The sequence below is a fragment of the Chelonoidis abingdonii genome, chromosome 2 (assembly GCF_003597395.2).
Source record: "Chelonoidis abingdonii isolate Lonesome George chromosome 2, CheloAbing_2.0, whole genome shotgun sequence".
Classification (NCBI taxonomy): Eukaryota; Metazoa; Chordata; order Testudines; family Testudinidae; genus Chelonoidis; species Chelonoidis abingdonii.
Window position 1 is genome coordinate 85772776 of NC_133770.1, and position 22192 is coordinate 85794967.

A 22192-nucleotide genomic window follows, 5' to 3' on the forward strand; every position below is an offset into this window, starting at 1 on the left:
CCCCAGCCAAAGCTACCAGTGCCTCTTATGACCAGTGGCCCTGCCACCATTCCTGCGGGAAGGGCGACCAGATGTCCCAATTTTATAGGGACCGTCCTGATTTTGGGGTCTTTTTCTTATATACGATCCTATTACTCCCCCACCCCTTGTCCCAATTTTTCACACTTGCTATCTGGTTATGCTACCTGGGGGTGGGTGAGGGGATCAGAGATGGGTCTTTTGCCAGCAGGCCATTCTATTGTAGTAAAACGTCTCTTATGGTGAGGGAAGGAAATCCCAGTTCGTTATAAAAGGGTTCACTGAATGTATCCCTGTCTTTGTTCATGTGGGATACGTAGTATGTGTGTATATAGCCTGATAACATAAGGAAGAATCCTGCAAACAATACCATGTAATAGGTTTTTTTCAACCTTTAATGCCTCTGATCCTCACGGTGGTCTGAGGAGCAGCTCTGAAAGGAAACACTAGCAGCTGAAGAAGAAAGCATTCCATTAAAATCAATTGACTTCATTCTCTGAGCAAAGCTATACAGATTTATTTTATAGTTGTGCGAACAGTGGAGAGTTTGGCAGAAGTATGCTCAGAAGTATGCACTGTCTTCCTGTTTGGCCCTCCGGCTATCAATTCTGAAAGACACCCAGCTCATGTTGTTTATAAACAAAGCAGTGACTTGAAATATTATTCCAATGGGCTTTAGAAGAACATGTTACATCTGATGCCTTTGCATGACAGTGCAAGGAATAAGTAACCTCAACTAAATGGGTTATCATCAAGCACAGCAAACTTAAAGAACCAATGATACATTTCAGCAAACTTTAAGAAAAACAACTTTTTGTATCAAAGTCTCATTAAACTGTCATGGTCCAGGCCTGCCATTATTTTTCCATCGTTGCTTCTTTAAAACAAATGTTTTTATTGAAATGTAATCCTTTTCCTAGCAAACAAATACCGAGGCCAGATTTTCAGCTGATGTCAATCATTATAGCTCCATTGTAGCCAGGAAGCGAACAAAGCTACACTGATTGACACCAGCTGAAACGCTGGCCCTGAGTGGAGAGGCCATTAAGCCAACGCAACAGATATGAGAGCATGTCAGTTATGCAATCAGATGATAACAGTCAGCTAGGGTAACATGGTCCAGTGCTAAAATAGATCATATGATCCTTAAAGTGGCTAAATCTGATTTTCTTGAGATTGAATTATCTTTTATACCTCTATAGTTCCCAAAAAGCCCAGCCAATGGCCAGAGAAACAAACTATATTTTAATGAATTAGTTAGTAAATGATCAGCACTTTCTCCAAAATAAAGCTGCCCGGTGAGATTTTTCAGAAGTACCTGGACTAACCACTCCCACTGAAATCAATTTACTTTAGGCCAACCCTGAGTTGTTCTGAAAATCCCACCCTTCTTCTTTATATATCAGTATACCTTTTTCTAATTCGCACGAGGACGTCCTCTTATCAGAGGGCCCAACCCTGCCAACATCACAGCAGTACTTTACTCTGCAAGTAGTCTCAATTTTAAAAGTCAAAGTCAGGGGAAAAGAACTTGCCCTACTGTTTGGAACAACATGTTCATCAGCATGAAACTGATTTTGACCTCAATTACAGTGGATTCTGATTTCACAGAATGAAGGCTCAGGCCATCTCTCCTGACTCCAAACTCCCAGAGTAAGGAGAACAGGATTGGGCCATGAATTTGCAGGAGGAAAAGATTTGATTAGTTCATGGATAGCTTGATAAAATCAGCAATGATGGAAAGGGAATTGCAGGAAAAGTATCTACAGCAACAATTCAATGCGGCTCATGTAACCTACTTTATGGGTCGCAAAGTTGGAGTGTTGCACTGGTTCTTTATTAAATCACATAAGCCATCCTAATATGTTTCTGATGTAAAAAAATATATCTATTAAAAAATGCCTTAGTAAGAACAATGCAGCTGCTATGGAGTTGGAAGTAGCTTTTAGCCAATTAAAATACAGCATAGATCTAATGTGCTCTATTACCAGGCCATGTTGACTTTATTTGCAAATAGTTTATCTACTTGTGTATATATATAATGTATATATGTGCAAACAGATAAACTATTTATATATATTCCTGATGCCAGACAGAATAACTTGGCCTACACGTCAGCAGTAGGAGCCCTGCTGTTACACAATCATGAACTGACACACATACGGCAATTTATCCTTGCATTTCATGTCAAACCACTTGCCAATGGCAACCCCCGACAAGGCTGCACAGTTCTCCAGTTTGCCGCCATCCGGCTGGGTGGTGATCTCAGTCTCCCAGTTCCGGTAGCGGATGCTGCTGCCTGTCATGTCCACCCATTTGTCCTCAGCTGCCAGGTCATTGATGCCGAGCCAGACATCTGCTTCTGACCCAATGCTCTTCCTCATGTACTCGTAGAGCGCGTCGTTTTCATCCCCGTTCTGGGGGGTGCTGAGGGTGCCGCCCTGAGAGATGCAGTCTTCGCTGGCCTCGTGATAGGTCTTGGTGTCAGAAAACGCAAGGAAGCACTTGAGGTGAATTTTAGTGCCCTTCAAACACACTAAGAAATGACAAATAGACAAAGTACAAACAGAAAAAGAACATGTTGTAAAGCCAGTTCCTGAGAGGGGTCATCAATAGCAAATGTTACAGTCAAATTCAAAATTTCATTCTGACACCCTGTATAGGAATTGGGTAGTAGTGTATCACTGACAGCCCCCGGTCGTTGGCAGGTGGGCGTTGAACCTGGGACCTCTGGAGCTAAATGCATGAGTCTCTACTACATGAGCTAAAAACTACCTGGCTCTTTAGCTAAGGCTGTAGCAGACTCATTAATCTCTAAATCAAGGGTTCTCAAACTGGGCATCAGGATCCCTCAGGGGGTCACGAGGTTATTACATGGGGAGTCACGAGCTGCCAACCTCCACCCCAAACCCCACTTTGCCTCCAGCATTTATAATGGTGCTAAATACATTAAAAAGTGTTCTTAATTTATAAAGGGGGGGGTCGCACTCAGAGGCTTGTTATGTGAAAGGGGTCACCAGTACAAAAGATTGAGAACCACTGCTCTAGATGGCCTAGGTATCACTAGAGGGGGACAGGGTGCTACACCAAGTAGGCGTGGGTTACAGTATCCCTTTAAATAATTTGGAAGCCCTATACTGGGCCACTCTGTCTTACACACACTGCTGCTCTGACAGGGTATAGAGCTCATGAGGCCTTGTATGGTTATGTGGAACCCCAGCTGTGCCCATGCACCTTCCAAATTTGCACAGAAAGCAAGAACTCAGATCCCCATTTCCCTTTGTTTTAAGTTGCTCCTAAACTTTCCCAAACAAATTCCTCATGGGCTGAACTTTTTCATACTTGGTCTCAACCCAACATTGCAGAGTTCTGGAAAACTTGTGCATATTTGATGCAGCTGTTTGAGTTATGCAAGTATGAAAGAGACTCCTTTTTTCACAGGTTTTGATCAAAAACGTTGCACTTGCATAACTTAAGCTCTTCAGAAAAATTTCCTCTCTGCCCCTTGCTAAGAACTTTTAAGCTTTCTACTCTCTCACAATGGTATAGTTGTTAGTAGAAATTACACATTTTTAAAGTTTTAAGCACTGAAAGCCTCTAGGCACCTTATAAAAAAAACCCTAATAGGAGCCATATATGAGTATTCAAACTGTTTTTTTAAGTCCCATTGTGTCTGAAACCTAAATCTAACCCATATTCTTTTTCAAAGAAGATATGGGACAAAATTATCCTCTTTAAGCCACACTGTGGGTCTCAACTCTATTGCATGTTCTGCCAACACACCTTCCACTGATGTCGGTGGAAGTTCTTCACATGATATTAGTGTGGAATACTTACATTGTAAACACTTTGGAACAGGGACCATCTTTTGCTATGTGTCTGTACACTGCCTAGCACACCAGGACTCTGATCCCCGATTTGGGTCCCTAGGTAATAATATATTACAAACCATAATAATAGAATATGCTATAGTGACCTGATTGCAATGTGGGTCAGACAAAAGGGTGATGGCTGGCTGCACAGCAAAAAGAAAAATGTGGGAAATATTAAAGTACAGGTTCAGTCACAGAGACCCCCTTGGAACTGTCATCTCATGTGATGAAACTATCTCTGAGCATGTTTTCTTTGCCAGCTTGAGACTCCAGAACTCTGTCTGTTGAGCCAGACACGTTAGCCTTCTGCAACACAGACCAGGGTCTGAAACACACACTTAAAGCTGCAAACTTAACTGAAAACAGCTCAGCAAGTACTCCTGTCTCCAGCACCCAGATATCCAGCTCCCAATGGGATCCAAACCTCAAATAAATCTCTTTTACTCTGTATAAAGCTTATACAGGACAAACTCATAAATTGTCCACCCTCTATAACACTGATAGAGAGATATGCACAGCTGTTTGCTCTCCCAGGTATTAATCACTTACTCTGGATTAATTAATAAACAAAAGTAATTTTAATAAGTATAAAAAGTAGGATTTAAGTGGTTTTAAGTAAAAACAGAGCAAAGTAAGTTACCGAGCAAAATATAACAAAACACACAAGTTTAACCCTAATACATTAAGACACTGAATACCGGTAAATCTCAGCCTCAGAGATGTTCCAATAAGCTTCTTTCATGGATAGGGTGACCAGACAGCAAGTGTGAAAAACTGGGATGGGGGTGAGGGGTAATAGGTGCCTGTATAAGAAAAAGCTCCAAATACTGGGACTGTCCCTATAAAATCTGGACATCTGGTCACCGTATTCACAGACTAGACTTCTTCCTAGTCTGGGCCCAATGCTTTTCCCTGGTACAGTTCTTGTTAGTTTCAACTCAGGTGGTAACTAGGGGATTTCTCATGATGGGCAGCCCCCTTTGTTTTGTTCCACCCCCTTTTATAGCTTTGGCACAAGGCAGGAATCTTTTGTCTCTCTGGATTCTCCGCCCCTCCTTCTAAATGGAAAAGCATGAGGTTTAAGATGGATTCCAGTTCAGGTGACATGATCACATGTCACAGCAAGACCTCCTTCTTCATTACCTAGTAGCTGGAAGACGCATACATAGAAAGGCTTGCAGGTAAACAAACCCATTCACAGTTCATTGATTCTTAATGGCTTCCACTTAACATGTTTACATCAGTAATACAACTTTATATCTTATTCGCCTAACAGACATAGAAATAATACATGCAAACAAATAGGATGGACACACTCTGTAGATCATAAGCTTTATAATGATACCTTACAAGTGACCTTTTGCATGAAGCACATTCCAGTTATATCATATTCATACTTACAAACATATTTCCATAAACATATGGAGTAAAACATCACAACCGGATCCCCTATACTCTATCCCTCTGACCGATGAAGGAAAAATAACCATCTGATTTAGCTTTCTGTGTTGTTGTAGCTGTGTTGATCCATGGATATTAGAGAGACAAGGTGGGGGAGGTAGTATCTTTTATTGGACCAACTTCTGTAGGTGAGAGAGACAAGCTTTCGAGCTACACAGACCTGAAGAAGAGCTCTGTGAAGTTCAAAAGCTTGTCTCTCTCACCAACAGAAGTTGATCCAATAAATGACATTATCTCACCTGTCTTGTCCATCTGATTTAGTGCCACTGTGAAATTCTCAATATTTTTAATGAGAAGTTCCGGCATATAAAGAATTATTGAGCCATTTACTGTACAATTAATGCAATTAAAAGTCTGAGCAGCTGCATCTGTCTGCAAATGTTGTGAAAATACCATACATAGCATTAATCTAATTATGAATGCATCATTAATGATGGAATTCTAGCCCAAATACACAAGGACCTCTCTTAACACCCTTGTCAATATGTACAGAGAGATTGTAACCATATTTTAATTAGCACCAATCTCAAAGCAATAACTGTATTCATCAATGAGCTCTTTACCTGTCTGAAGTGCTTGCTTTTCTTTCAGTAAAGCCACCTCCTGAGAGATGTTGTCAATCTGAGCCTTAAGATCTTCAATCATTTTGAGGCTCACACCATCTGTGGAACAAATCAAGAGATGAATGCAAACATCTCATGTACATCTAATGAATGCAATTGAGGTTATTAGTGTAACCAGAGCTCCTTCTCTCTCCTTCAAAAGACTCCTTAAAAGACACTGGTTCCACAATGCATTCTCTTTCAGGATGACCACCTGGCATTGCATTTGTATTATAGTGGCCTATACACTACCACCTTGTGCCTGCATAGCATTTGCCCACTGGGGCATGGAAGGTATTACTACTCTGGGACAGTAAAGGGGCAGTGTGTGGAACTATGGATCCGATCCAAAGACCACTAAAGTCGATAAGAATCCTTCCACTGATTTCAATGTGCTTTAGATGAATTTCTTGGATCAATAATACAAACAGAAGGGAATTGTCGAAGAAGTCCTTAACAGAGTTCTTCTGGCTCTGTCCATACACTTTAAAGAATTTAAAGGATTAATATGTTCTCAGAAGATTTAAAGAATTTAAAGGATTAATATGTTCTGAGCAAGTGTTCTCTGCCCTCTGACAGCATGTTCTAATGGTGTAATGCTTCTCAAGTATGTCTTTGTTAGCTGAGCATATCAAGCTTCAGTATCCTTGGTGGAACTGCCTGGAATGGGTTCCTCCTACTTAGAAAACACGAGTTCCTGTGTATGTGGTTGAGTTGAATCTATTACTAAAACCCATGTATTCTGTTATGTGTTTCACTCTTCAGACTCTTAAAGACTGTTTACTCCATACACTACAATTCTAATAGGGGAATAGTAAGGTCATACCGAAGTTTGAGTGAGAAACTGTGGTTACACATGTAGTTAAAGAAACTGTAGAATCCACAAAGTTTGCCAATGAGTGAGAATGAACAAAACTTTCAAGTAGTGTATTCCACACAGCAAAGATTCTTAGGGGAAGAATGGATTTTGGAAACAGTCACTGTGTTCAGTAGGGCCCCTGAAACAGTCTTATCTATGCTCAAGCATCCATTTTTCTCCCACTGTTGATGGAGTACAGGGCGCTCACCAGAGGCCATCAGCACTGTTCTCTGTTTCCATTCTAGGTGGACAGTACAGAAGAATATGAAGCACTAAGTCCCACTGCACCTCGCTTCTGGAGTCAAGTGCAATTTCCCTGCCGCACTCCTAGCCCCTGCTGGCTTGGAAGCTCAGGACACAAACATGGGAGATTTGGCGTGCTCATAGGACTGGCCCAGTTTATTCTTTTTATTATTGCCTGATGTTTTCCATTTGAAATATGCACGGTCAGCACAAGATCAAACAACATCGCATTGCAACTAATGACAACTCAAGCAAAACATATTCAGATGGCGTAAATCGACATAGTTGTATTGAAATTAGTGGCGCCATGGTGATTGACACCAGCTGAGGCTCTAGCCCAGAATTTCTATTTTGGAGAACATATCTCTTACAATCTTTACAGACAGACTAGCCCTAGGGTTTTTAATTTTGTTTTTCCTGTTACTCCATATTCAACCACTTTTTTATTGAAAGTCACCTCAGAGAAAACTTTAAACCAGTTCCCAAAGGTTTCCTAGGAGCCCTGAGCAAGGTTAAATGCTCTCTCTCTCTTTCTCCTCCCACCCCCCTCGGCCAACTAGTTTAGTTTATCTAATGATCCCTATCTACATACTTCCTGAGCCCCTCCAAACTACTGTACCCTTCCTTTCCCTCCAAATCTTGTGCTCTTGCTTTTTTCCCATAGGGACAATGGCTTAGTTCATTTTCTTGAAGTGGGGTGTGAAGAACTTTTTGAGAAAGGCAAATCAGAGAGATGAGTTTTGCATTTAGTCCTGAAGAGACTGAGGCCTGTAATGGCTGTTATTCTCTTAAGAGTCTGGTCTATAGCTTTGGTCCAGCTCCTGGGACAGTCTCCCTTGTCTCCCATGATCATGTGTCACCCAACACCCCATTGGATGACACTTCCATTGCTCCAGTGGAGCGCAGTTCTCATGATAGGCCAGGGTCATGCTGGGAGAGAGGTCTCACTGGTAGCTAGGGCTAGTCCCATAGAGGGCTTTGATTGTCATGACAGAGACCATGAATTGGATTCCATATTCAGTAGGAAGCCTGGGTCATTGTGTCTTTGCTGCTGTTTTTAGAAAGTGAGCTAGATTAAAGCTAGCTGGAATATGCTGCCCCAAGCTGCAAATCTCACCTTCAGCTGCCATGTGGACATACCCAGAGAAGGGGAATTTTCTACTAGTAATGAGTCTGCAGAAGCTGGCCTGCCAGAGCGGTTGGAGGGAGCAAGAAGCTACAGGGTCTCCACAGGGATGGCCCCTGTCTTCAGTGGCCTCCTAGCGATCCACGAGTTTCATGGATTTTAAGTTCAGAAGGGACTGTGACGAACAGCTCGTATGATCTCTGTTCCGGATGGATACTGACCCTCACTGTTAAAAATGGGAAGTCTGTTTTTGGAGACCAGATCATTTGGTCCATCTATGGGGATTTCATACCTCACTCTCACCAAAGAAGTGATCCACTGGAGACTCCATGAGGTTTCCCTCCTGATTTTCTGTACCCTAGGTGGGGTTTTCTGGGTGTGGGGGTGATCTAGCCTTTAGGAGTGATAAGATTATAAAACAATATTTAGTTCTTCTTTGATTCTCTCCTACCACTTTATTGAAGCCATTTCCCATGTAATTAAATATACCATTATCACTAATGTCACTGATCTATGGCTTAATTAGAGTAATTGCAACTGCTGTAACCAGTTACTAATTGATACTCTGGTTACTCTCATTTAGAAATAATTGAGCTTTTATCCCTTTGATGTTGCAGCAAACAGGACAATAAGGGGGTGGTATTCACTGTATTTACACAGCTGCTTCCAAGAAACTATTTCTATACCTATCCTGCCATAAATGTGGTGGTGTTTTTAGGGGGGAACCTGATGTGGTAAAAGCAAATGTGACAATCTGTGCATGCAGACCATAGACCAGGTCTCTCCTGGAAATGCCAGCAATGGTGAATTGATTAAGTAAGCAGAGTTACTATATGAGATCAGTTGGAAAGCAACACTGAAAGCCCTATAAAAGACAAGCAGTGGAGATTATCATGTGTCATGAATAGGAAACAAAAGCATCAAGAGGAGTTTATTGAGCTGCTTTAATCATTGCTCAATTAACTTTAATGGGTTCCATTAACACTGAAGCATTAGTTATTATTTTGGTACCTTTGAGGAAAACACATCCTGGGAAACTTCCCATTAATACAGCTGCTTTTGTAAGGGAGCCTCCCTAGCAATGTAAAGGCTAGTAGCCTTAACCCAACATATGACCACGAAAAGAGGAAGGATGGTTTTATGGCTAAAGCATAGGAGTTCTGGCATCTATTCCTGGCTCTGCCACAAACATTGTGTGTGTTTCTTGGGGAAGTTACTTGTCTTAACCCCTCTATGCCTCACTTCCCCCATCTGCAAAGGGTGACAGCAATTCTCCCTCAAAGGGAGTTGTGAGGCTTAGGGCTCCTCTGCACAGGGCACAATTTCCCAATCAAGCTCTGTGTGGGGATTTAAGCAGAAATAAAAGTGCCTTGTTCTAGGTTAGTTTAAGGTTGTGAAGTTAAGGTACTGCAAAGTGATTTAGAACGCTTGAAAGTAGGTTAAGCTAAACAGCAGCACGGTACTCTTACTGTGGAGTTTTTCAGGAACAGCTGGTGGACTTTAAATTCACACCCTTCTTTAATCCAAATGAATTTTCAAGTGCAGACATGCCCTAAATTCATTAATGTTTCTAAAGCGTTTTGAGGCGCTAGAATGGAAGATGCCATGGAAGTATAATTTTTTTATCACATAAAAAAATTGTTAAGAACTTGAGACAAATGTTTTAAAATAGGATTTGTAGACCACTGCTGGTATTTGTTACTAAAGTTATGCAAGCATCAAAATTCTGTACTTTCTCTATTTCTTGGAGTAAATATTCTGTCTAGTCTGCCTCTGAATTTACATCAACTCTTTTCCTTCTGTCATTTTATTTTCTGCTTAAAAAGGAATGGGGGAGATTAAGGATCATTAAAATGAGATTTTTATGCAGGAAAAAACAAAGAATGTAGAAACATAGAGATAATGTATATAGTATGTTGCTATCTGAATTTTAGAACAAATGGTTCACTAAGGGACATCCTGTAGAATTTAATAGAAAACAATAACTTTGGGAGGATTTTTTTTTTTAACCAAGCAATAGAATTTAAATTTCCTTGCTATAGAATTCTGCAGGATAGGTCAAAAATCCTGTAGAAAAAAAAGCTGATGGTCTATTAAAGTCTGTACGTTTTTAGAATCATTTTGATAAAATGCTGTTAAATACAGGCCCACCAAATGAACCGTCCCAGCCCCCTACCTTTCTTGGAGCTCGTTGGCTTTTGCCTGAATGTGGAAGCTTGCTGGACTGTAACCTGCACAAGGCAAAAGAGGCACAGAAGCAAGCAGGCGCCTCGAAACTCCATTCTGCTGCTGCTGCTGACCGAGTGGATTTGGAGTGGCGTTGATCTGCCCTGAGCCAGCCTTCTTAACACGGGCTTTAATCAAAAATGTCTGTCCAAGAAATCCTTCCAGACTCACTCACAGCATTCCAGGGGTGAGAGGGAGAAAGAATTCCACTGAGGGCTGGGACAAACACAGTATCCTGGGCTTAGAGAAAGTTCAAAGAATTCCAGTGGACAAAGATAAAAAGGGACGATTATTTTATTTCTTAGGATGTTTTTTTTAAGCATGTCAGATTGTGAGGCAAATTAACCCTGGTTAGTGATTTAAAAACATAGATGTTTATTGTGTCCTGAATTATTTCCTGTGGATTTCAGTAAAGCTCTAAGAGATCGATCCTGTGTTCCTTATACATCCCAAACTCCCACTGGAATCACTGGGAGTTTGGAGTGCAAAAGCAGTGTAAATTTGGCTCTTAAGGCTATAGCTGGGACCCCAGATTGTCTCTTCCCATGAGGATCCCCCCACAGGGCTCCTTTCAGGAGGAAAACATTGGGAGGGTCTCATCATGGTATTTCCTCCAAATTGTTTGGCATGGGCTGCCCCTTACCTGCAACAAACTGAGGGCTTTGGACCCCGGACATTGCAGATTCTCTGATACGAGAAGCCAGGGCCATTCATACAGAAACCCTATGCCTCCATGTTGTCCATCTGCCCCCTTTCAGCTCTCTCCAACTCTCCACCATGGCTTTCTCTGCAGCAGCATGGTTGCCATGAAAAGTGGGAGTTAGAAGAGAAGAGTGGAGAACAAGTATTGTTCCATCTCCTAGATGCCTAGGGAACCATCTCAGAAATTAATATAGTTGGACCTGCTTCTGAGAGGTGGGATTCCCCAGGGGGTTGAGGGGAGGAACGGTGTGTTTCCATCATCCTTTCCTCTCCCGATCACACCCCTCGCATGTGCTGGCTCACTGTGTCCAGGAAGAATGGAAGATAATGCCATGAGGGGGCTGGTCCCTTCTCCCCTTCATTTGGGCCAGTGGAGCCTGCAGCTGCACAAGCCTTGATCTGGCTCTAGGGCATTTAGTGTAATTTTCAACATAGTTTTGTATTGGTAAATGATAAAATCATAGACATATACCTCTGGAATGGACCTCAATAGGTCATATGTTCCAGTCCCCTGCACTGAGGCAGGACTAAGTATTATTCTAGACCATCTCTGACAGGTGTTTTTCTAACTATTTTTAAAAATCTCCAATGACACAGATTTCATCAACCTCCCTAGGTAATTTGTTCCAGAGCTGAAGTACCCTGACAGGTAGGAAACTTTTCCTAATGTTTAATCTAAATCTCCCTTGCTGCAATTTAAGCCCATTGCTTCTTGTCCTATCCTCAGTGCATAAGGAGAATAATTATCACCCTCCTCTTTATAACAACCTTTTATGTCCCCCTCTCAGTCTTCTCTTTTCCAAACTAAACAACCCCAATTTTATTAAATCTGTCCTGACAGATCATGTTTTCTAGCCCTTTAATCATATCTGTTGCTTTTATCTGGACTTTCGCCAATTTGTCTAGGTCTTTCTGAAAGAGGCCTTATCAGTGCTGATTAGAGTGGAAGACTTATTTCTCGTGTCTTGCTTACAACACTCCTGCAAATATATCGCAGAATGATGTTCACTTTGTTTGCAAACATGTGTTACGTTGTTGACTCATATTTAGTTTGTGATCCATGAAAAACCCCAGATCCTTTTCTGCAGTGCTCCCTCCTAGTCAGTCATTTCCCATTTTGTATTTGTGCAATTGACTGTTCCTTCGTAAGTATAGTACTTTAAATTTGTTCTTATTGAATTTCATCCTATTTATTTCAGACAATTTTCCCAGTTTGTCTAGATCATTTTTAGTTGTAATCCTGCTCTCAAAGCACTTGCAACCCCTCCCAGCTTAGTGTCCTCTGAAAACTTTAAAAGTGTACTCTCTATGCCATTATCCATAATCATTTATGAAAATATTGAATAGAACCAGACCCAGGACAGATCCCTATGAGGCTCCACTCGATATGCCCTTCCAACTTGACTGTAAGCAATTGATAACTACTCTCTGAGTATGGATTTTCCAACTAGTTGAGCACCACCTTGTAGTAAGTTTGTCTAGACTGTATTTCCCTAGTTTGGTTATGAGAAGCTCATGTGAGATAGTATCAAAAGCCTTACTAAAGTCAAGTTATATCGCATCTACTGCTTCCCCCTATCCACAAGGCTTGTCAAAGGAGGACATTAGATCTCTTCAGCAGTTTCTCAAGTATTCTAGGACGCATTTCATCAGGCCCTGCCAACTTGAAGACATCTAACTTGTTTAAGTCATTCTTAACTTGTTGTTTCCCTATTTTAGCTTCAGATCTTGTCCCATTTACACTGATGTTCACTATGTTAGTTGTCTGATCACTTCTAACTTTTTTTTATGGTGAAAACAGAAACAAAAAAGGCACTTAACACATTGTCTTTCCCTCCTCATTGAGTAATAGGAATACACTGTGTGGTCTTCCTGTTGCTTCTAGTGTATTTGTAAAATGTTTTCTTGTTGCCCATCATGTCCCTAGCTAGTTTAATCTCATTTTGTGCTTTGGTCTTTCTAATTTTGTCCCTCCATGCTTGTCCCTCTATTGATCCTTTGTAATTTGACCTAGTTTCCACTTTTTGTATGACCCTTTTTTGAGTCTCAGGTCATTGAGAGTCTCTTGGTTAAGCCAGGGTGATCTCTTACCATACTTCCTAGCATCAAAGGAAGTGTAATGCCAAGCATTCTTTGTGGCTTGGCACTCTTTGCATTGTACAGCACTGTTATGCTGCTGCCTGACCGAAGACAACCATTTGCTAGCTTGTACATTGGTAATGCCTTTCCTCTGTTTGTTTCTTAAATAATTGCTAGTCCAGGGCCCAACCTGACACCTCCTGAATTCAACTGGAGTTTTTGCCAGTGACATCAAAGGCATCAGGATTGGGCCTATGCATTTCACCAACCAAAAAGACAGATCAGCGTTGTAAACAGCAGCCTCCTAGTGCACTTCACTGGAGCCTCACAATTGTCTAGCTTCTGTACTCCAGACCAGATACTGATCTCAAGCTACAGGTTGGCCTTTTCACTTTGCCTAGGCATTATAGCATTGGTTCCTGTTTTTCAAGTGATAAAAGGGGAAAAAAGTCACACAAATACTCTTCTGTGTAAGGAAAAACAACTTCCCTGGGTGATGAGGGCAGAAGGCTCGTGGGATTGGCTATGGGATAGTGAGCCTTTCGTTTCTAGGTTTTAGTCCTAATCCAGCCCATATTGTTTAGTGGGGAAAATCTAGTGGCTGTTTGGTCTGTTTCCAGCTGCAGTGTAGATCATATGCAGGTGATCTGTGCAGTAGCTGTCACTCTACAGTCAATCGTAGCCTAGGTCAGGCTTCCTATGATGTTAGAAGGTTTCCTTGACCAATTAAAACGAAAACAAAAGTGCCTCTCGGCATTCTGTGTGGCTGCTTTGGGTCTTTTTGTGTCAGGTATTTCATTGTGAGCCCTTAACATTAAACAAGAGAGGCGCACACACAGAGTACAGAACCTACCTGCAAAGTAGCTAGCAAACTGGAGCAACTGCAGCTGCAGAGAATGAGGAAATTAGCTGCTAATAAATATAAAGTCTCAGGGTATGTCTACACTATGAAATTAGGTCAATTTTATAGAAGTCAATCTTTAGAAAGTGATTTTTATACAGTCGATTGTATATGTCCCCACTAAGCACATTAAGTCGGCGAAGTACATCCTCAATACCATGGCTAGCATCGACTCATGGAGCGGTGCACTGTGGGTAGCTATCCCACAGTCCCCGCAGTCTTTGCTGCCCATTGGAATTCTGGGTTAAGCTCCCAATGCCTGATGTGGCAAAAATATTGTCGGGGGGGGGTGGTTTTGGGTACATGTCATCAGTCTCCTCTCCCTCACTCCCTCTGTGAAAGCAATGGCAGACAATCATTTCATGCCTTTTTTCCTGGGTTACCCACAGGGCCGGCTCTACTGTTTTTGCCGCCCCAAGCAGTGCGCCGAATTGCTGCCGTGGATGGCGGGGGCAGTTCATGTGCCATTAGGGTGGCTCGCGCATTTCCGTGGTGGCGGCAATTCGGCAGCAGCTTCTGTCTTCAGCTAGAAGACAGAAGCTGCACTGTTGCAGACAGATGAACATAGAAGCTGCTGCTGAATTGCCTCCACTGCGGAAATGCGCGAGCCGCCCTAATGGCACACGGACTGCTCCCACCATATGCGGCGGCAATTCGGCACGCTGCTTGGGGGCAAAAAACACACAGACTTCCGCCCCTTGCAGATTGCCGCCCCAAGCACCTGCTTGGGATGCTGGTGTCTGGAGCCGGCCCTGGTTACCCATGTAGATGCCATAGCCCGGCAAGCATGGAGCCCGCTCAGCTCATTGCTGTTGTTGTGAGCATAGTAAACACCTCGTACATTATCCTGCAGTATGTGCAGAACCTGGCTAGGAGCTACCAGCACGAGGATGATTGTGAGGAGGACATGGACACAGACATTCCTGAAAGCACGGGATGTAGCAATTGGGACATCATGGCGGCAGGGGGACAGGTTGATACAGTGCAACACTGATTCTGGGCCTGGCAAACAAGCACCGGATAGGACCGGATAGTGTTGTAGATATGGGATGATTTCCAGTGGCTGAGAAACTTTTGCATGCGTAAGGCCACTTTCCTGGAAATTTGTGAGTTGCTTTCCCTCACCCCAAAGAGCAGGAATACCAAAATGAGAGCTGCCCTGACAGTTGAGAAGTGAGTGTCGATAGCCCTGTTGAAGCTGGCAATGCCTGACTGCTACCGGTCAGTCGGGAATCAATTTGAAGTGGGCAAATCTACTGTTGGAGCTGCTGTGATACAAGTAGCCAATGCAATCACTAACCTTCTGCTAGCAAGAGGAGTGACTCTGGGAAATGTGCAGGTCATAGTGGATGGCTTTGCTGCAATGGGGTTCCCTAACTGTGGTGGAGTGATAGAAGAACACATATCCCTATCTTGGCACTGGGCCACCTCACCAACCAGTACGTAAACCGCAAGGGGACGTAAACCGCAAGGGGTACTTCTCAATGGTGCTGCAAGCACTGGTAGATCACAAGAGACATTTCACCGACATCGACATGAGATGGCCGGGAAAGGTGCATGACGCTTGCATCTTTAGGAACTCCAGGCTGTTTGAACAGCTGCAAGAACGGACTTACTTCCCAGACCAGAAAATTACTGTTGGGGATGTTGAAATGCCAATAGTTATCCTATGAGACCCCAACCTACACCTTGTGCCCATGGCTCCTGAAGCCATACACAGGAAGCCTGGACAGTAGTAAGGAGCAGTTCAACTATAGGCTGAGCAAGTGCAGAGTGGTGGTAGAATGTGCCTTTGGATGTTTAAAAGCTCATTGGTGCTGTTTGTTGACTAGGTTAGACCTCAGCGCAACCAATATTCCCATTGTTATTGCTGCTTGCCGTGTGCTCCATAATATCTGTGACAGTAAGGGGGAGACATTTATAGCGAGGTGGGAGGTTAAGACAAATCTCCTGGCGGCTGATTTTGAGCAGCCAGACACCAGGGCGATTAGAAGAGCAAAGCTAGGCATGCTGCGCATTAGAGAGGCTTTGAAAACCAGTTTCATGACTGGCCAGGCTATGGAGTGACAGTTGTGTGTGTTTCTCCTTAATGCAAACCCACTCCCTTTGCTGATTTTAATTCCCTGTAAGCCAACCAACCTCCCCCCTTCAATCACAGCTGGCAAAAGAAATAAAGTCACTATTGTTTTGAAACCATGCATTCTTTATTAGTTAAAAAAAAGTGAGATAGATAACTAACAAGATAGCCTGGGTGGGGTGGGGGAGGAGAGAAGGACAAGGCCACATTGCTTATTGTAGCCAAAACAAATCAAACCTGTTTAAATGACAGCCTCCTGCTGCTTGGGCCATCCTCTGGAGTGGAGTGGCTGGGTGCCTGGAGCTCTCCCACCCTACATTCTTGGGCATCTGGGTGAGGAGGATATGGAACTTGGGGAGGAGGGCAGGCGGTTATACAGAGGATGCAGTGGTGGTCTATGCTCGTGTTGCCTTTTCTGCAGCTCCACGAGAGGCCTGAACATGTCCGTTTGCTCCCCCAGTAGCCTCAGCATCGCCTCCTGCCTCTTCTCATCACGTTCACTGTATGCTTTACTGGACTCTGTCACTGTTTGCCTCCATGCATTAGGCTGTGCCCTATCAGTGCAGGAGGACTGTATGAGCTCGGAAAACATCATCACAAGTGCATTTTTTTCGCCTTCTAATCTGCGATAACCTCTGGGATGGAGATGATGGGGGCAGCATAGAAACATTTGCACCTATAGGGGGATAAAAAGGGAGAATAGTATTTAAGAAGAGAACGAAAGGAAGACTCTCTCACAGTGAATCAAGCAATTCACAGCAGACAGCACGTGTGCTTTAGGTACAAGGTCGCATTTTGCCTTTTATATGGAGCGCCTGCTGGTATGGTGACACATCACACACAGCTGGGCAACAGAATTTGGTTTCCAGGCAGCCATGGTAGCAAAAGAGTATGTGGGGTTGGCTTCTTCTGCTTTCATAACATGTGGGAATGGTTTCAAACTGCAGCGCCCGCCTTTCCCATAGCAAGCAATGCTGGTTGAGTTTGCCATTTAAAAGGAGGGATTGTGGTTTTCAGGTGGATGGGCAGCGCACAACTCTCCCCACCCCACCACATGGCTATTCTCTGGGATGATCCCTTTTAGCCAAGCACAAACACCCCAGCATGACTGGGTCCTTTTACTGTTCCCTTACAAAAATTCCCCTATTTCAACCAGGTGATCATGAATGATATCACTCTCCTGAGGCTAACACAGAAAGATATAGACTGAATGTTGTTTGAATGTGACCAAAACCCAAGACCATTCGCTACCATGCTTTGTGCTGCAATGATTCCAGACTACTTGCTACTTGCTTGGCATAGTAAAGTGTCCTACCGTGGAGGACGAAATAAGGCAGCCCTCCCCAGAAACCTTCTGCAAAGGCTTTCAGAGTCCCTCCAGGAGAGCTTCATGGAGATGCCCTTGGAGGATTCCTGCTCCATCCCCAAACAAGTGAACAGATTTTTCCAGTAGCTGTACTGGCCGCGAATGCATCCCAAGTCTTCAGGGAAAATCAAACATTAAACACAATTGCTTTTAACTCCTGTAGTGTAGAGTACAAATGTGCAATCACCAGAGGTGCCTTCTTCGGCTTCAGGGCCCGGGAACCTGCCTTGGGAGGGTATTGGCTTCAGGGTGATGAAAAGGTCCTAGCTGGTAGGGAGAATGGATTCTCTGCTTGCCTGCTGCATATTCTCCTCTCCTCGTCCTCATCTACAAAATCCTCCTCCATGTTGTGTGAGACTCCCCCCTTGCAGGTATCCACAGACAGTGGTAGGGTAGTGGCAGGATCCCCCCTGGAATGCCATGCAGCTGATCATAGAAGCGGCATGTATGGGGCTCTGACCCAGAGTGACCGTTTGCCTCCTTTGCCTTTTGGTAGGCTTGCCTGAGCTCCTTAACTTTCACGTGGCACTGCTGTGTGTCCCTGTTGTAGCCTCTCTCCACCATGTCCTGTGCAATTTTGGTATATATATCAGCATTTCTTCTTTTTGATCAGAGCTCAGCCTGCACAGATTCATCTCCCCATACAGCGATCAGATGCAGTGTCTCCTGTTCGGTCCATGCTGGAGCTCTTTTGCGATTCTGGGGGGACTGCATGGTCACCTGTGCTGCTGAGCTTGCCATGATGACCAAACAGGAAATGAAATTCAAAATTTCCTGGGGCTTTTCCTGGTGTACCTGGCTAGTGCATCGGAGTTGAAAGTGCTGTCCAGAGCCATCACATTGGAGCCAATACTGTCGAATTGCATCTGCGCTACCCCAAATTTGACCCAGCAAGGTCAATTTCAGCACTACTCCCCTCGCCAGGCAGGAGTACAGCACTCGATTTTAAAAGCCCTTTAGGTCGATGGAATGGTTGTGTAGACGCATTGCTTATAAATTCGACCTATCATGGCTAAATTTGACCTAACCTCATAGTATAGTCCAGGGCTTAAAGGAAGGAACAGGCTATCAACAGTACACATTCAAAATGGAGGAATGTAATCCCTCAGGCAAAGCTTTGTGGAAAAGGTGAGCTTGTTTTGGTCTTGTCTCTTTAATAATGTTTCCACAGGTGCTGGCAGGAAAGGTGTAGCAGTAGGAAGGAAGGTGGTCTAGAAATAGCTGTATTTACGAAGTAGCCCACTGACAGTAAAAAAATGTTTGAGACCGTCAGCGCAGTTCTTAGCAGACAAGTGCTCAAATTGCCCAAAACCAATGTCACGATCAGCACTGGTGGTGGTTAGTCTTGTCTCTGCTGAGCCTGACTACTTACGGGGTGATTTCTCTAAGGCAGGCTTGAGGCATCTTTGTAGGGTGGCGTGGGTGGAGCTTTCGCTGGTGCTGCTAATTCTGTTCCCTTTCTGTGCACAGATGACATCAGTCTTCAAGGCTGTCAGTCTGATACCTGCCAGAGGAACAAGACTTTTTCTGTATAGACTCAAAGGCTCAACTCTCTCAACGCCTCTAGAATATATGGTACCTGTCAATGTCCCAGACAGACTTACAATGTCTTACAAGTATCACAGGGATCTGAATCATGTGATCCCTTGTGATTATATTGTACTTCGGATGATCTCAGAGCTTATTACAAAAATAGGTAATTAATGTTACCCCCATCTTATGGAAACTAAGGTACAGAATGGGCTGGTCTACACTTGGGGGGGATCAATCTAAGATACGCAACTTCAGCTACACTATTCACGTAGGTGAAGTCAAAGTATCTTAGTTCGACTTACCTGGCTGTCCTCATGGCGGCAAGTCGACCGCCGTGGCTCCCCCGTTGACTCCACTTACTCCTCCTGCCAAGGTGGAATACAAGCATCAATTAGGGGATCAATTTATCGTGTCTCGTCTAGAGATTGAGTTATCGCATCTCAGGTAGACGCGATAAATCGATCCCCGATAGATCAATTACTACCCACTGGATTGGGTGTAGACATGGCCAAAGAGAGAGAAGGACTCTAGCTAGACTGAAAATTATAACCAGGGTATGGCTTTTGATGAGAATTTTACAAGGAACCCTACTGTTTCCTTTCAAGACTTTTTTTTCCTGATTGCTTTAAAGCCAGCTAAAAGTGTTCAGAAAGAGCTAATAGGCATTGGAAATGTATTAACATTTGTATTTGTCTTATTGTTAATTTCTTATGCTGATTCCTTAGTCCAAATCATTTTGACTGCTGGCTGCATTTAGTGCAGAAATTAAATCAATCACGAAAGAATCCACCTGTCCAAAATTCATCACAGCTCAATAATTCAATCAAGCTCTCTGGCAAAACTAGGACATGCAGTCATCTCTATTCAGCTTTGAACAGGCCCAGAGCCCAGACCAACAGGAATTCTTTATTTGAAATGTAATTTGCTTCTGCACGTTTGCAGATCTGCTGCTCTGTTCCGCAGGATCAGAAATCAAACAATAGCTCTGCATTCTGTAATTAACACGGAAAGTTATTCACTGAAATACAACATTCAGTGCAGGAAATTGGAGAGAACAACCGATTAACCCTTTCCATTGCCTTGGGTTGAGGCTAGAAATGTTGCACTCTGGCTCATGCTGGCCAACAGCAGGAAGTAAAAAATCTTCCCTTCATCTCCTGTATCTATGTCTTGGCTTAAGAAGTGATTAAAGAAGCAGCCAATAGGCCATAAAGAGCCACACTGCTAAAAAAAACAAAAATTAAATGTTTTGTGAAAACTCATGTTTGTCCCTTTAACACTCTTCTGACCATTCTATGTTGCCTTGAACTTTATGTTACTACATCAGTGGCAAGACCATCCAAGACAAAGTCTAACAATGAAAAAAACCTAGAAAATGTTCTTTTCTCTCTCTCTCTCTCTCTCTAAGAAGATGCTGTTATACTTCCATTCCACATATATTAAATTCTCAGAATGGCACTGAAACTGCTTTCCTCCCGAGGATAGTGTTGTTCATGACAATAATAAGCATATCTCTTAAAATCAGCAAATAGAACAGTTTGTTTGGTTTACAGACAGGTGAATCCATACCATGGAGTGCACTGCTATGAAAGTGATGTGCTTGTTTTTTGGGTACTGCAGCTTTCAGCTTTGAAGGGCTCAGCTGGTCTGCAGAGACTGCACCCATCTTATTCTTAGAGATGCTGCAGCCTGTTACAGCAGAGAGAGGTGCATGATCTGTGCTCTCTGATGAAGCCTTAATTTTGGTTTTGTTTTTCTTATTCTATAATAAAAGCCACTTTAGACTGAACATTTAGGGGTGCTCTCTGTGTCTAGCAAAACGCCGCACATAAGGGCTAAAAAACTTCAACAGGGCTTCATGGACAGATTTTTAAAGGTGCTTTTGAAAATCTATTAGGTACCTATATGCAACTTTGTACTAGGGTGACCAGATGCCTTGGTTTTATAGAGACTGTCCCAATATTTGGTGCGTTTTCTTATATAGGTTCCTATTACTCCCCACCCCCCTGGCCTGTTTTTTCACATTTGCTGAAAAAGGCACTGTCTTTGTTCCACAAACAAGTGGAACAAAGACAGTGCCTGCCTCACAAGCTCACAATCTATGTTTCTAACAAAATATAATAGGTTGCAATTCAATTTTAATAATATGTAGACCAATGACGTCTTTTGAGATTAGCTGATTCTTTGGCCCAGATATAATGTCAGTGAGATCATTATGATCCACACTTTAATAGGTGAGCCCTTTCCAGAGACATAGTGCCAAGTCTGCTGGTCAAATACACGGCGACCAACAACAGCGGAGAAAGTGCAGTCTGAGATGAAAGATGGAATTAAGTGACAAATAAAATGTCTGTGTAGAAAGTGTTCCAGGGCAAGATGAAATGAATAAAGCAATTGGGAGAGAGTGTGGGTGGGTGAGAAAAGACTCAATAAATAGACCAAGATGCTGAATGTGGAGGGATAGCAAGATAATGACTGGAATAAGACGTATGAAAGGAGGTTAATGAGTTCTGGTGATGGTAGACACCAGTGATTTCATGCCCAGCCAGGTCAGGAAATGGGCAGTGAGATCAGAGGCTATTTTGAGCTTAGTCCTAGGAAATGAGCAGGTATAGAATGCCTCTGGCTGAAAAGCAGTAAGGTGAACTAGATGAGTCAAAGATTGGTGATAAGGTATGGAGTTAATTAGCACAGTTGCTGGTGCTCTAAGCCAAAATGGAAAGAACTGAATGGGTGTGGAGCCAACGGGAAGGAGAGAGAGACAGTTCTTTCAGTGCAGGGCTGAGGCACATTGCCGGGCCAGTGTGAGGAAGCCTGCACTTCAAATCTGCTCCGTGGATAAACAGGATTTCTGTCTCAACAGCACAACATTGCTGTCAAAGGAAAGAGAAATAGCAGCAGACATTCCAAACCAGACAGTGAAGAAATAGGTTAGAGGAAAATCACGAGACTTGACCATTGTCTGAGCTAAGCTAATACTGTTGTGTTCCAATCAGTGGAACTCCTGATTTTTACTGCTGCAAGTAAGATCAAGCCCAAAGACAGAGGATTAGAAAATAGGGCAGCTGGCTAGATTATACAAATTGTAGAACTTAAAGCAAGGAGTGGAGAGAGGAATAAATCTGAA

General features: G+C 43.1%; 1 protein-coding gene and 1 long non-coding RNA gene across 2 annotated transcripts; both read right to left on the reverse strand.

Annotated features, from left to right (window-relative positions):
• Positions 1-700: 700 nt before the first annotated feature.
• CLEC3B (C-type lectin domain family 3 member B) lies at positions 701-10583 on the reverse strand. The gene is made up of 3 exons (XM_032782485.2): positions 10358-10583; positions 5915-6013; positions 701-2554 (listed from the first exon to the last, which is right to left on the reverse strand). The coding sequence occupies exons 1-3, from the start codon at positions 10461-10463 to the stop codon at positions 2154-2156; spliced, it is 606 nt and encodes a 201-aa protein (XP_032638376.1). The 5' UTR covers positions 10464-10583; the 3' UTR covers positions 701-2153.
• Positions 10584-16286: 5703 nt separating this feature from the next.
• On the reverse strand, positions 16287-19743 carry LOC116826004 (uncharacterized). The gene is made up of 3 exons (XR_004373970.2): positions 19368-19743; positions 18905-19036; positions 16287-16842 (listed from the first exon to the last, which is right to left on the reverse strand). It is a non-coding gene; the product is annotated as an uncharacterized LOC116826004 (long non-coding RNA).
• Between the last annotated feature and the right edge of the window lie 2449 nt (positions 19744-22192).

Bases quoted from the DNA above. Each gene is read 5' to 3' on its own strand.
- CLEC3B (XM_032782485.2), bottom strand. From the start codon at position 10,463: ATGGAGTTTCGAGGCGCCTGCTTGCTTCTGTGCCTCTTTTGCCTTGTG. The intron at 6,014-10,357 runs GTAGGGGGCTGG...TTTGTTCCACAG, and splicing joins GCCAACGAGCTCCAAGAAAG to ATGGTGTGAGCCTCAAAATG. The intron at 2,555-5,914 runs GTAAAGAGCTCA...GTCATTTCTTAG, and splicing joins AAAGCAAGCACTTCAGACAG to TGTGTTTGAAGGGCACTAAA.